Source organism: Mytilus trossulus, chromosome 9 (genome assembly GCF_036588685.1).
Source record: "Mytilus trossulus isolate FHL-02 chromosome 9, PNRI_Mtr1.1.1.hap1, whole genome shotgun sequence".
In the NCBI taxonomy this organism is placed as follows: Eukaryota; Metazoa; Mollusca; class Bivalvia; order Mytilida; family Mytilidae; genus Mytilus; species Mytilus trossulus.
This window is the reverse complement of record NC_086381.1, coordinates 74,541,740-74,555,217: the sequence shown is the minus strand read 5'-3', so window position 1 is coordinate 74,555,217 and position 13,478 is coordinate 74,541,740. Positions and strand designations below refer to the sequence as shown.

General features: G+C 31.6%; 1 protein-coding gene across 1 annotated transcript; it reads left to right on the top strand.

The window, feature by feature from the left end:
- The first annotated feature begins 1,096 nt into the window (after positions 1–1,096).
- On the top strand, positions 1,097–10,210 carry LOC134683411 (myotrophin-like). Its single transcript, XM_063542696.1, has 4 exons — positions 1,097–1,291; positions 4,777–4,887; positions 7,106–7,189; positions 8,103–10,210. Exons 1-4 carry the CDS (start codon positions 1,226–1,228, stop codon positions 8,187–8,189), a joined length of 348 nt encoding a protein of 115 aa, XP_063398766.1. The 5' UTR covers positions 1,097–1,225; the 3' UTR covers positions 8,190–10,210.
- The last annotated feature ends 3,268 nt before the right edge of the window (positions 10,211–13,478 follow it).

Here is a 13,478-nt window from a genome sequence, read left to right as displayed (position 1 = left end):
CTTTAATTACTGCCCACTAGTATGGCACTTTTGTGGGGAGGTAAATACAAAAAAGATAGAGAAAATTCAAGAGAGAGCACTAAGGTTTATCTACGAAGACCATTCAGCAAGTTATGAAGATCTACTCTGCAAATCAAAATTACCATATTTAAAAGTAAGAAGAATGCGATCTTTGGCGATTGAAGTTTTCAAATTATAAATAAAGATTGTCCTGTGTATCTCCATGATTTGATTCACTTAAAGGAAAACACTTACTCTTTCAGATACCAGAATACAGCAGTATCACATGTTAGAACAACTGCATATGGCCTATAATCTTTTAGGTATGCAGGTGCTAGGCTTTGGGATGAGCTGCCAGATGAGCTTCGTAAGCAATCATCTTTAAATCAATTCAAGAACTTGATAACTTCTTGGTCTGGCAGCTCATGCCAATGCTTTGCCTGCAAAACCAGTAAATCTCTGCTTATTATTTTTTGTTTTGTTGCTTTATTTTCATTCTAATATCTTTACTATAGTGCTTATGCTGCTTTTGTGCTAATTTTAGAAACTTAATGTGCTTTTATGCTTTTTATGTGCAAACTGGCCATTTCATTTGTGCTTTTGTGTTTTAATCTCATAATTGCACGTACCAGTATGTGTTAAACTTGTAAGATGCTTAAAGAACTTTTGTGCTGCATGTTTATATACTGATTGAACTCTTGCGGCTTTATATGTTTAATTGTGACTATGTTTTGTTTTATTTGTTGTTATGTCGGTTTTAAAAGCTCTTCAGAGCTTATGTTTGTAATTGCTTGCTTATACCGACTCTTAATAAAGCTTAATGTCTTATTATGTCTTATGTCGACCTCTGTGTTCGTATCAGGCTGCGCTCGGCGAAGCATTTGATTGTAGTGGTCCGACTTGTCTTCGGGGCGAGTTGTCTCGCCCCTTCCCCTTTTCCTACTTTTTTAATCCTGAAACAAAGACAATATTTATTTCCGCAAACACATATAATTTAAATGATGGGCACTGTAATGAAACAAGTCATGTAATGTTATTTTCTTTTCAAATATTCCGCAATAAAAAGTTTAACATTTTAAAGTTCCGGTTTCTTAGACTAATTTTGATTGGTCTACTGTGTAGAGAATGACTAATCAAATCTATCTTCTCATTTCATCCTTATCAGGAGTGACTGATTAATTTCCGGTTGCAGACAAAAAAAAAGGAAAGCTATTTCACATTCGAAATGACTGATTTTTTGTGGGCAGTGAAGAATGGCGACCTTGGCGCGGTACAGAATTTTGTACAAGAGGTAAAGGCAGCCATTATGTACGCCTTTTACTCCAAATCTTGACTGAACTTAACTCAGTGAAGATCTGCAGATAAAACTTATAAGTTATAGGATATGGATAATTTTTCACTCCTACTTGTAGCAGTCTTCTAGACGAACTGTTAAATCCACAGGCTCAGAGCTCATGTTTTGAAATTTTTTAGTTAGATTCTGTTGGCCTGTAGAAATCATTTTTACAGGCCCGAAAGCAGTTTTACAAGCCTGGGCTGTCACTCAGCGTGAAGACTGTTGTAGTCCTAATTATGATGTCTGGCAAGGCTATTTTTTTCTGGGACACCTTCCTTCATAGGTCTAAAGCTTTAGCTAACTTGTACAGCTAAGGCATTCATTTCATGTGGTTGTAAGGGAGATTCCCTACTCCTTTCCGGACAGAGAAAGGGAAAGAGTATGGGGTTGTTACCATTGTGATGGAGTAAAATATAAACAAGAAATCTATTAAGAACTCCAGATAAGCTGCATATTTGTGTGATCATGCAACAAAAATAATTGAAAACCCAATTCAGTTGCCCATTTCAAAAACACGATTCATTCAAAGGAAACCCCCATTACACATTGTTATACAGTACATGTCAACATGGTCAAAACCGTAAGTTCCGAACTCTTTTTTAGACGCTATCATGTGCATTATTTACCCTTACATGTACAATGTATCTACATTACATTGTTGTTGAGCTTTTTATGTAATATTTATAATTTGAAATGCTATTTGGTTCTAAAAATAGAGCGTTACATGGACAGTCAGAGATATAACTCTATAGGGTTATTACAGAAAATAACTTGTGTGTGTTATTACAGATACTTTTCCTTAAATTTTCTAAATCTGTAATAACATATGTTTGATATTTGTAAAATTGTTTAATTTATAGTGGACTCTAGCTATATAGGGAACTCTTGAGACTTTGGCAGAAACAAAATGCATAGCCTTGATAAATAATTTTTAAATGAAATTAATACATTTTTGATTAACCATGAGACAAGGCTATTTAGGAATTAGCTTAGCTGTGATAACAAGGCTTAATTATTAAAGGAATGTAACTTATTATATAAGACACTTGGGAATTACTGAAAAACTTGTGCAGAACCTCGGGTCATTATTCCTTACAATAAATTTAAATACATTGTAATTAAGCATGATTGATGTCTGAGCAAATGCTTTGAAGTGATATAGAGAAGCTGTGATAACACCCTTTAGTTATAACCCTTTCCTCCATTGACATTTTTTTTTGGCATACTTGATTCGCATAGGATTTTTTAATAAAATGCTAAAAATATGCTTTTAAGTATAAACAAATTGCAAAAAAAGGAATATTTCATCAAATAAATTTGAGTCTGATATTCTTATGAATATCCTTTTCATATTGGATACAAATTTTATAAAGTCTGAAGCAGACACTTTGTAGTCAAAGCGTTTCAACTGAGGTACTACACAGGCGTCAAAAGGCGTCATTATGGAGTAAAGGGGGTGGCGTCAAAAGGCGTCACTATGGAGGAAAGGGTTAACAGGCATATTTTTTCTGTAATAACATACATATAGGTGTACTATTTAAAATTGGAATACTATGAATTGTTACATCTTTCAATAGTTAAGTATACATAAAAACAATAGTAATATCAATAGAACTTGTAAACTAATGAAGTATATTGTCCTTTTAAAACATGAAACATACATACCGGTATGTTATCACATTTCTTTGATTTTTTAGTTCACAATAACAAATGTATGTTATTTTCCTGTAATCACCCTATAGAGTTATATCCCTGACTGATGGAGGGGGGTGGGGCAATACCTTTTTTGTGTTAACTTGTTATAGCCTTTTTCAAGGTGTTGTTACTGTAACTGTTACAACAATGTATCTAATATCATTTTAAGCTGTTAACTGTTTTCAAGCCTGTTTGTTAACTGTTAACAGCATTTTTGAGATTTACCATTTCACTTCTTGCTCATGTGTCAATGTGTGTAGCAGTGATATAAAACAAAATTAAATTTCTGGAAAAATATTGAATAGAAGCTTGTTTTCCTATTTGATAGATGACAATGCTGAGGAATATATATGGTGATAACAAGACTAGAAGAGTCGTCAAACACACCAGTTTATTCAATTTCAATGGAGACTCCATGGCGTGTTTTTCTGGCATCATGAGAAAACTTTTACAAAGTAAAACTTAGGTTTCATCAAAAACTAAAAAAGTTGGAACAATGAAAGGCCAAATCAATTATGTAGCTGAACATTAAAAGCATCGGAAAGAAGTTCTTATAAAGCATGTGTACGTTAATGTAGCAGCTTACCATTTTCTTTGTTTTTGGTCTACATTTAATTGTTGTGTATGCTTCAAATAGTTGTCTTATTTGCAAGTGCAGTACAATAGTCATTTATCTACCTGATGTACAGGGGTTCAAATTAGTGGTGGTCCAAGGTGGACTTTCGTATTGGTTACTAGCTACGCCAGACGGACCCTTGATTTGAAAGATAATAAAAATAAATTTCGCAGACCTTTTTACCAAAATTACGATCTCAAAATATGTTTTTATCTTTATTATTTATGATAGCGATATTTATTTGGTTCAACCACTAGCATTGTCTAGCTTTACACCGAAAATTGCGAACAAGTAATTTGTAAATACGAGTGAAATTGTATCTGACTGTCAGACGAAATCAACATTGAAAATCAATTTATGCTATTTAAACCAGAAATGTATATATAAAATGTTCCAGTTTCACGAATTTGTTAAATAAAAATTTAGCCAAACCTACCATGCCTACCCCAAATAAATTGAAGGGTAATCATATGTGCTCTAGAAAGACGAATAGTTACTGTCCCACTAGTGACACTAATTTATATTTATAACATGCATAAAATATGGAAAAAAAGTAGTTTCTTGCGTCCGAAGCGCTTTTCTGAATTTACCTTCATCAGGAACGTACATGTAAGTTGTAAGAAAATACAACACTGGCAGAACAGACAACGACTCAAAACAATGTCATATCATAAATCTTCTAGGCAAAACGTCGTTTCTGGGACTCAGGGGATACAATCAGGATGAGTCCCAGGGACTCACTGGTTTAAAAAATGATGTGTCCAGCAAGATTTCCATGCATCCAGGACGTATATATACGCGTCTTAACAAGAACCCTGTCAGTTGAAACAGGACACAAATTAACTGACGTAAAATGTACAATGAATAAACCAAATAAAACAGCCATCATATATACAATGAAGACAACATCATGAACATAGGTAAGATTGGTGAGCATCTATGTTTGATATTATGTCATTTATTATAACATGCCTTAATTCAATATCTTGTTGATGAAAAAAAAACAATACATGAAGGAGCTTGGTCAGGTGAAAAACCCAATTTGATATTTGCTTGAAAGAATGATTTTGTTCATCTTCCATGTCTGTCTGAAAGATTTATCTTGCAACTATTTGTTTGTTTATTTCAGGGAGTCAATTTGAATGAAGAAATAGAAGGAAGAACACCATTACATTATGCTGCAGATTACGGACATTCAGAGGTCATAGGATTTCTGGTGGATAAGGGAGGACAAGTTGATGTAAGTTCAAAGATTAAATGATATCTGTTGGATGAGGGAGGGAACCAATGTTGATGTTCTTTATTATTTAAAGGGTTGAACAATGTACATGTATGTCAAAAGACAATGCAACTTATTTGTGCACTGTCAGGTCAAAAACATGTCATCTCTCAGATGGATGGAAACAAAAAAACACAATAAGTATGATGAGTAATACAAAAACATCATGGAAAAAGGACAAGAAATATTAGTTAGTACAACAGACCATACTAGCAACCAATATATAATATTATTGTATAGCAATATAATATTCCCCACAGAAAGTAACCAAAAGTTAGCGTGCAATAAATTCTCGTAAGCTCGTGCAATATAAGATTCTACTCGGGACAATATTATACAATTACTGTCTTTTGGTGAGGTAAATGTGTGGTTTTATTGACTTTTGAAAAACTGATATTCACTGAGGCCAACGGAAAATATTTACCAAAACCAATTGTACATCAAACGTTTTTTACCAAAATTATACACGTAAAAGCACGCGACGTCTTGCGCGGTGAATATCCTTTTTCCGCAGGTGAATATGCTTATTTATTCAAAATCCAATTCATATAGAGAAACCTACTAAAATAATACCAATATGGAATAATCCCCAATATTCATGCAATAACCCTATATTATTATATATCATATAACAAACATACAACCATATATTATCAAACAACAACCAACACATGGTCAGTTTTGCCTGAACTTGTACATGCACACAAGTCACATCATAAAGAGAGGCAAATGATAGGTGGTTATAATTAATTGAATACAGATTCAGAATATAAAAATGATAACATGATTGGTTCAAGACCAAAGTCATCTTAGTACTGAGGCAAATTTTTAATATGCTAAAACTCATATGAACGATAAGCAGGAAGTCTTTTCACTCAATCTGGACATGTTACCCCATTATGATATCCTGGCTCCAAGCCATTCAGTCTGTACTCTTCTCGGTCATGTCGGTCGGTCAAACCAGATTTGACAATTGGTATTGATTGGTGATTAGATACCAATGGTCAAGTCTGGTTTTTACATGACAGGAATATAAATCTATGCCGTATGACGTCCCCCACTTGTCGTTGAGTCTAGCAAGCTTTTATGAAACACCTGTTATGGTATAGATAGTTCTTTAAAGTCACAAGTTGTAATGTTCAAATTCAATACAGTTCAGCTTTTATATAGGCTTAGCTTGTATATGCAAACTTTGGCAAAACCAGAAAATGAAATATCCATGAAGTTACAAGTTTACTTGAATGTAAACAAAGTTTACAAAATTTGTATGCCTTCTAGAAAAAAAATGGTTCCACAATATATTTCAAACCTTGTGCAAATGGTTTCTTATAATGTCATATATATGTTATGTTACAAAATGAAGATGAAATTGTTAATTACCTGATTACTGTAAATAAATTAAAAAATGAATACTACATGTAGGCTGTTCATATGATGAAATCATAATCTTTCAGTCAGTTTAATTGAAGTCTGGAGCTGGCATGTCAGTTAACTGCTAGTAGTCTGTTGTTATTTATGTATTATTGTCATTTTGTTTATTTTCTTTGGTTACATCTTCTGACATCAGACTCGGACTTCTCTTGAACTGAATTTTAATGTGCGTATTGTTATGCTTTTACTTTTCTACACTGGTTAGAGGTATAGGGGGAGGGTTGAGATCTCACAAACATGTTTAACCCCGCCGCATTTTTGCGCCTGTCCCAAGTCAGGAGCCTCTGGCCTTTGTTAGTCTTGTATTATTTAAATTTTAGTTTCTTGTGTACAATTTGGAAATTAGTATGGCGTTCATTATCACTGAACTAGTATATATTTGTTTAGGGGCCAGCTGAAGGACGCCTCCGGGTGCGGGAATTTCTCGCTACATTGAAGACCTGTTGGTGACCTTCTGCTGTTGTGTTTTTTTTATTTTGGTCGGGTTGTTGTCTCTTTGACACATTCCCCATTTCCATTCTCAATTTTATTTGGTCAATATGAATAATGTTACTTGGTAAGAACATGTAGTGCAATAACATGAATAACAAGAACTTGCATTCAGATTATTGCAACATAGACCTGTACATGCTGTATGCACATTTTTTTTGGAAATTGCAGATAATTGAACTCCACATTTTTGTCAATTCTTGAAAAATTGCAATCATAAAAGCACCATGTAATTTTATGATTTGTTTAATATTTTCAGATTAAAGATAAACATGGAATAACTCCTATATTAGCAGCAATATGGGAAGGTCATACGAATAGTGTTAAAATTCTTTTACAAAAGGTAAGTTAGATGACAAAAGAGTTTTAGATAAATGTTCATTTTATAGGAAATAAAGGATATGATATATTCAATTGGGGAGAAAAGTTTCTACATGAAAAAATCTTAAGTTAAAACTGGATTAATGCTGTTCTTCATTTCAAATGCATAACACAAAAGCCATTAATATAGAACAAAGTCTTAACACCTCACTGTAAGTTTATTTTGAACCTTATCACTGAAGTTTCAGTTCTTCAAAATCTTCCAATTACATATTTATGTGACACAAGAAAAATCCTAGGAGCTACTTGTAACCTTCTGAACAATGCATTTCTATATTGATAAATGTCTATGATGTTGTAAACTGAATTTATATAACTCCCAATAAAAGTAGATGTTTACTGAGAGGATATTATACCACAAGCAAATTTGAGATTGGCTGAAAAATCTATTGGGTGACAGACCAGAAACTTACAATGTAACACAGAATCCCCAATGCATGAACCTCAACACATAATCAATTGATGCTTTACATGTTGCACTTTATATACATGTATACTCATAGTGGAAAAATTTAGTAACAATTGATCAAAAAAGTTTGAACAAGGGAAGACTCTTCACCCTTTCTAGTTGTTAGTTTTCATCAATGGAAGTGGGAATTAAAGAGAGTATCAGAAAGATTTTATGGTTTAGAAAAATAAAAGGTTTTTCCAAAAAAAATTCAAGAATGGGGTAAAAAAAATAAATAGAAGAGGAGTAAGTCTTGCAATATTTAGGGTCAGGGTAAGTTTGATGAAGTTTTATAACATTTGGTGTTAAGATTAATATTACGTTTAGAATTTTATAATATTTGTTGTCAATATATACATATAAATAGTTTATTATTTTGTAATATTTAGTGTTCAGATAACTTTTAATTGAATTAATTATTTTACAGGGTGCTAGTAAAACAGGTAGTTCACCTGACGGGATGTCGTATTTAGAATGTGCAGAAAAAGAGGAAATTAAGCAGCTATTACAATGACTGAACAAAAACTAATGTTAATTATTTTTATAATTATATTGTGAGAGCTTGAAGCTGTCGTCATTTGTCATAATCAAGGTCATCAAATTTTTTTGAATTTTAAATCCTCATAAAAGGTTTGTGACAGAAGTGCAAAATTGTGTTTATAGTTTGCCAACTGCCATCTCATTAATGAACTGATTGAAATATTTATCATGTTTATTGAACAAAACATTAAAAAAAAATATGTGAATTTATTTTACTCTGAAATTTTGTTTTGAAATATCAGTTTAAGGGAAGGAAAACCCATCTTAACATAAGTCCCCAGAGGATCATTCAATAGTCAATTTGTCTAGGGTTATAATATATCTACTATTCGAAACAAAATTTCAATTGACAATCATATTTGTAGCTAAAATTCTCCTTTTTTTCAAACAATCTTTTTGTTTAAGATCTTGTTGAATTGGTTAACAAATGTTTTATTGTTGAGAAGCTGTGCTCTGTTTTCTCCAGCCTTTATAATGTTGAGAGACTAAAGATTTAGTTATTGCGTATTTATTATTAAAACATCAACATTGTGTTAATAATCTTTTGAATGAATGGATATTTAAGTTTTTATTTTAAAGGATGTTTGCACAAAAGTATTAAACAAATTGCTAAAAGATGTTTTTTCTTCTCCAGTAGAGCATTGTTTAAACATTTCTTTCTAGTGAAGGGTGGGTGTTACTTATTTTTTTTGAATAAACAAAATCTGTAACTAGATAACATACTATAAAAGTGCTACATTATATAACCAGAGCACAAGGATAATATTTTTGCAGAAATTTTTACACTTTATTATGTCTACAGCTTACTTAATTTTGTACCAAAACCTTGTATCATGCTATAAAACATGTGAAACCTTTAAGAATGCAATTGAAGAGAGCTACGTTAAACTAATAATTAAGTATGGGGTATGCAATATTTGTTTTCTTTTATCTTGACTTGCATGAGTTTGAATGAAGAGAAGCAAAAGGTTCGTCTGTACATGTATTTGAATGTTTACACATATGATAACTCATGTGTAGTTTTCAGTATAATGTTCAATGTTTTATAAAAAAAACATTTGCAGTTGCCTCCCTTTGATTGCTATGATTATCTTACTTTTGTAATCAAATGAACAAAACTTGATATTTTACTTTTTTTTCAACTTGGTTAATACTATTTATTTGAATATTTTATGTAATTAAAAATTTATATAAATCATTATTAGATAAACAGGTTTAAAAATGTATGTGTATAAGAAATAATTAATTATATTGCATTGTTATAAAAGATACACACAAAAAATATCAAGAAAGTAAAGACATATTTGAAAGAGATAAATTTATTTTATTATTTTTCATCATATTAATTATTTTACAAGGTTCAGTGGGTTTAAAAGTACTTCAAATGGGTTCAGAGGTGATGGATGCACAGTCTATGTTTTTGTTTGTGCTTGTTAATTGTAAAAGAGGCACTGGAAAGGATTATTAGTTCAATAGGTCACAATTACTGTCATTGAAAAATGAGACAGACTGCTAAAGTTATGAATGTAGAACATAAGTTGACTTTCTAATTTTGAACAAAATTTGTCACATCTTCCAAACCAATGGTTATCTGTTAATATTGAAAACAATGTAAAATTTTATAACCATTTGGACCTAGACTGTTTTAACTATCACTGTCTTTAATTTGGTGAGCAAACTTTCATTTGTAAAGGAGGGAGAATCTACCCAAACTAAAAAAATTATGTCCAACTTTAGTCAAAATTCATTAAAATGTCTTTTTGATAAAGATTTTATTATTTTTCCCTTTTTGTTGTCAAGGATATTTGTTGAATACAAAAAGATATTCTACTTTAGATTATAAAAACAACATAATATAATCAATTAAATATTAACCCTTTCTGGGCCTCTAGTTTTTGGTGCATATGTACTTGTCAGGTACAAAATTGTTATTGAATCACTAACCTTATATGCTTCACAGATGTCAGTATTTATAATAAATTTTATAAAATATTATTTTTCTATTGTCATTTTGTATATATAGTCTTAGTCAAGGTAAAATAGTTCTGAGATGTCAGTTTTGAAACCATGAAAAATACAGATGATATTAGTGGAGAAAAAGTTCAAAATATCAGACTCTTCTTAGTTTCTACTTTTACAAAAAATTACAAACACTAAAGGGCGTTAATTGCCCTTCTATGCAATGTCTGACATTTCTTTTGTTGCATTGATTACTATAATAGAAATAAACTTCAAGCAGCACACATGACATGTTATAAACTTTTTTAACATGTAATCGTAGGAACATTTTGATATAATTGAGGAATGACCTAGGAAAATTAAGTTTGATTAATTTGATTGATGGAAAGGCTACACCATAAAAAAAGTGAGTTTTTGCAATGCGTATAAAAAGAGGGGCTAAAGCTTATAGATTGAAAATAAACTGAAAATGCCATGGCTAAAAATAAAAAGACAAATAGATAAATAATAGACGTACATATGACACAACTAAGAAAACTAACGACTCAGCAACACGAACCCCACCAAAAACTTGGGGCGATCTCAGGTGTTCTGAAGGATAAGCAGATCCTGCACCACCTGTGGCACCCATCGTTTTGCTCATGTTATTACAAATACCGGTAAATAGTCAATTCGGTAGGTCACATTCATGAAAAGGGATTTATATAGGGTTTTCTAGCTTATCCAATCTTGAACCAACAGTTAAAAATGAATGCTCGCTTAACATTCTTGACGTCCCAGGAATGAATTAATCTGCTCTTAAAACAAGCACAAAATACGCTTAATTTATTTGTGTAATGATGATAGATTTCACCTTAAAATTGTTGGCATTTTATTATAAAAGTCTTGATATTTTCTTATAATTGTTTTAACAGAGTTTACAGTTACATCACATTTCTCCCAATTCGTATTCAGAAGAAAAACCCATTACAAGAGCAATGTAGTTTCTGAATATAGAAGTTGCTATTCAAAAATTTAATCATGCTACATTTAAATGAACGTTAAATACTAAATTATTTTTTTTATTGGGGACACAATCCATAGATTTAAGAATTTATTTTTAGAACAAATTTTCCGTCTTGAGTAACATATATTCCATAACGGTCAACCAACTCGTGATGGCGTCCATAAAATTTACGAAGGGATAATTTCAACTTCACAACTTGGAACACACATTGTTAAGAAATAATGTAATGTTATTCAAAAATTTCGGGCTATCAATTATAAAGTTGATTAGAAACTGTGACATGTTCTAGCATTCAGGACAAAAGAAGTCATTTTATGCGTGGCTGGGGATTTTACCAACAGTAAAACAGTTAATAATATTTTGTTTTTTATTTAAATACTATGAATACAAATGTAGATTTAAGAACATATTAACCACAACATATGGTGAGATAGAATATCTAAAATATTATATTTATAGAGAAAAATATACTCTGTATGATTCTTAAAGAATGCTAGTCAATTCGTTCCAAGTCCGATTCGTTCCAAACCAGTTCGTTCCACATGTTCCAGATTTAGACAATTCGTACCAAGTCAATTGTCAATTATACCCTATAATTTTTTAAGATTTAAAGGTAACTTACATGTTTTGTTATCTAAATGGCTTTTTGCAATGGTTAATTTATTGCCTTTTTTAACCTGTATTTTTTATCATTTGTCAGACAATTATTACTTATTTTTTTTCACTTGACTGGGCGGGGTTTAAGAAGCTTGTTTTTTTAAAACCAGTCTTTTATAGATAGGGGTTTTGGGATAAACTCATCAATGAAGTGTCCAGTTATTCGTCCCATAAAATACACTCAGTTCTTTTGTATATGTGTTTGGTGACACTGATAGGTGATTAGAATTCAATAATAATTATAATGGCAATCATCCTTATCACACACATCTTCAAATATACTGTCCTTATGCAAATTAAAACATAAGCTCCGCCCGATCAGTTGAAATAAAATTGGTAATAAATAATTGTAGATTTTTTAAAAACTCAATCTATTAATAATCAAGGTCGGACCATAATAAGGAAAAACCAGTTATAAAAATAAACAATTACAAGGATATATATTTAGAAATAAACCGTTAACAGGAAAAAGACAGAAAAGAAATAATACGAGTTGGATGGCATATAAAGATCCTTCTGGAATCCAGATTGAAATGTAATATTAACAAAAGACAAGGCCAAAAAGAAAGGTAAGCCCTTTTTACCTTCTTTGTTTTGTGATGATTAATCAATTTACCAGTACTTCAAAAGAGGGACGAAAGATAACAGAGGTACAGTCAAACTCATAAATCGAAATAAACTAACAACGCCATGGCTAAAAATGAAAAGGACAAACAGACAAACAATAGTACACATTACACAACATAGAAAACTAAAGAATATACAACACGAACCCCACCAGAAACTAGGGGCGATCTCGGGTGCTCCGGACATGTTCAGTTTGGTATAGACATTAGACATTAGACATTATTTGATTAAACCAATCATGGGCCCTTGTCGGGCAAGATACAAAAACATCATAATACAATGATTATATAAACATTAGTGAAATACACAAATAATAAATTGATAATATGAGCAATGCAGGATATAATTATGGTCAAAGGCATTGAGTGTAATGAGGCCGATTTAATATTAAAAGAATATGATATAAAGTTTATTAATACGGAAACCAAAAAAAGTAAAAATAGAACCAGGAATATAGTATCTCATTCTGCAGTAGTTCTCCTCATGACCAGTGCACAGCAGTGAGGAACTTTTACATCACAACAATGCAAAGGTCATCAAGGGGAGATCCTTCAGAACTGGCTACAGATACATGAGATTACTCCAATAGTGATTCTCCTCATGATTAATGCACAACAGCAAGGGTTGACATTGCTACTGGGCAATATTCATCAAGGGACGGTGCTCTAGAACTCACTATAAAGAAAATATAAAGTTCAAATTACAAGTAGAAGAGGGAGATAAATCCCATTAAAACTTTTCATATTTCTTAATGAACATGCATAATTCTGATAATAAATTCTCATCTTCATTATTCATTAACCATATCAGTTTTTGGTTAGGGTCAAGATTTTTAAAATTCTTGCAGCAATTATTTATCATTGTTATCATGTCTTGCCTTTGGTCCGATAAACTATCACAGTTGAAAAGAAAATGTGTTTCATCTTCGACCTCATTACTATACCATCTCTTACATATTCTATTGTGTCGGGGAGAATTACTATATCTACCTCTCTCTATAAGTAAATGGTGAGC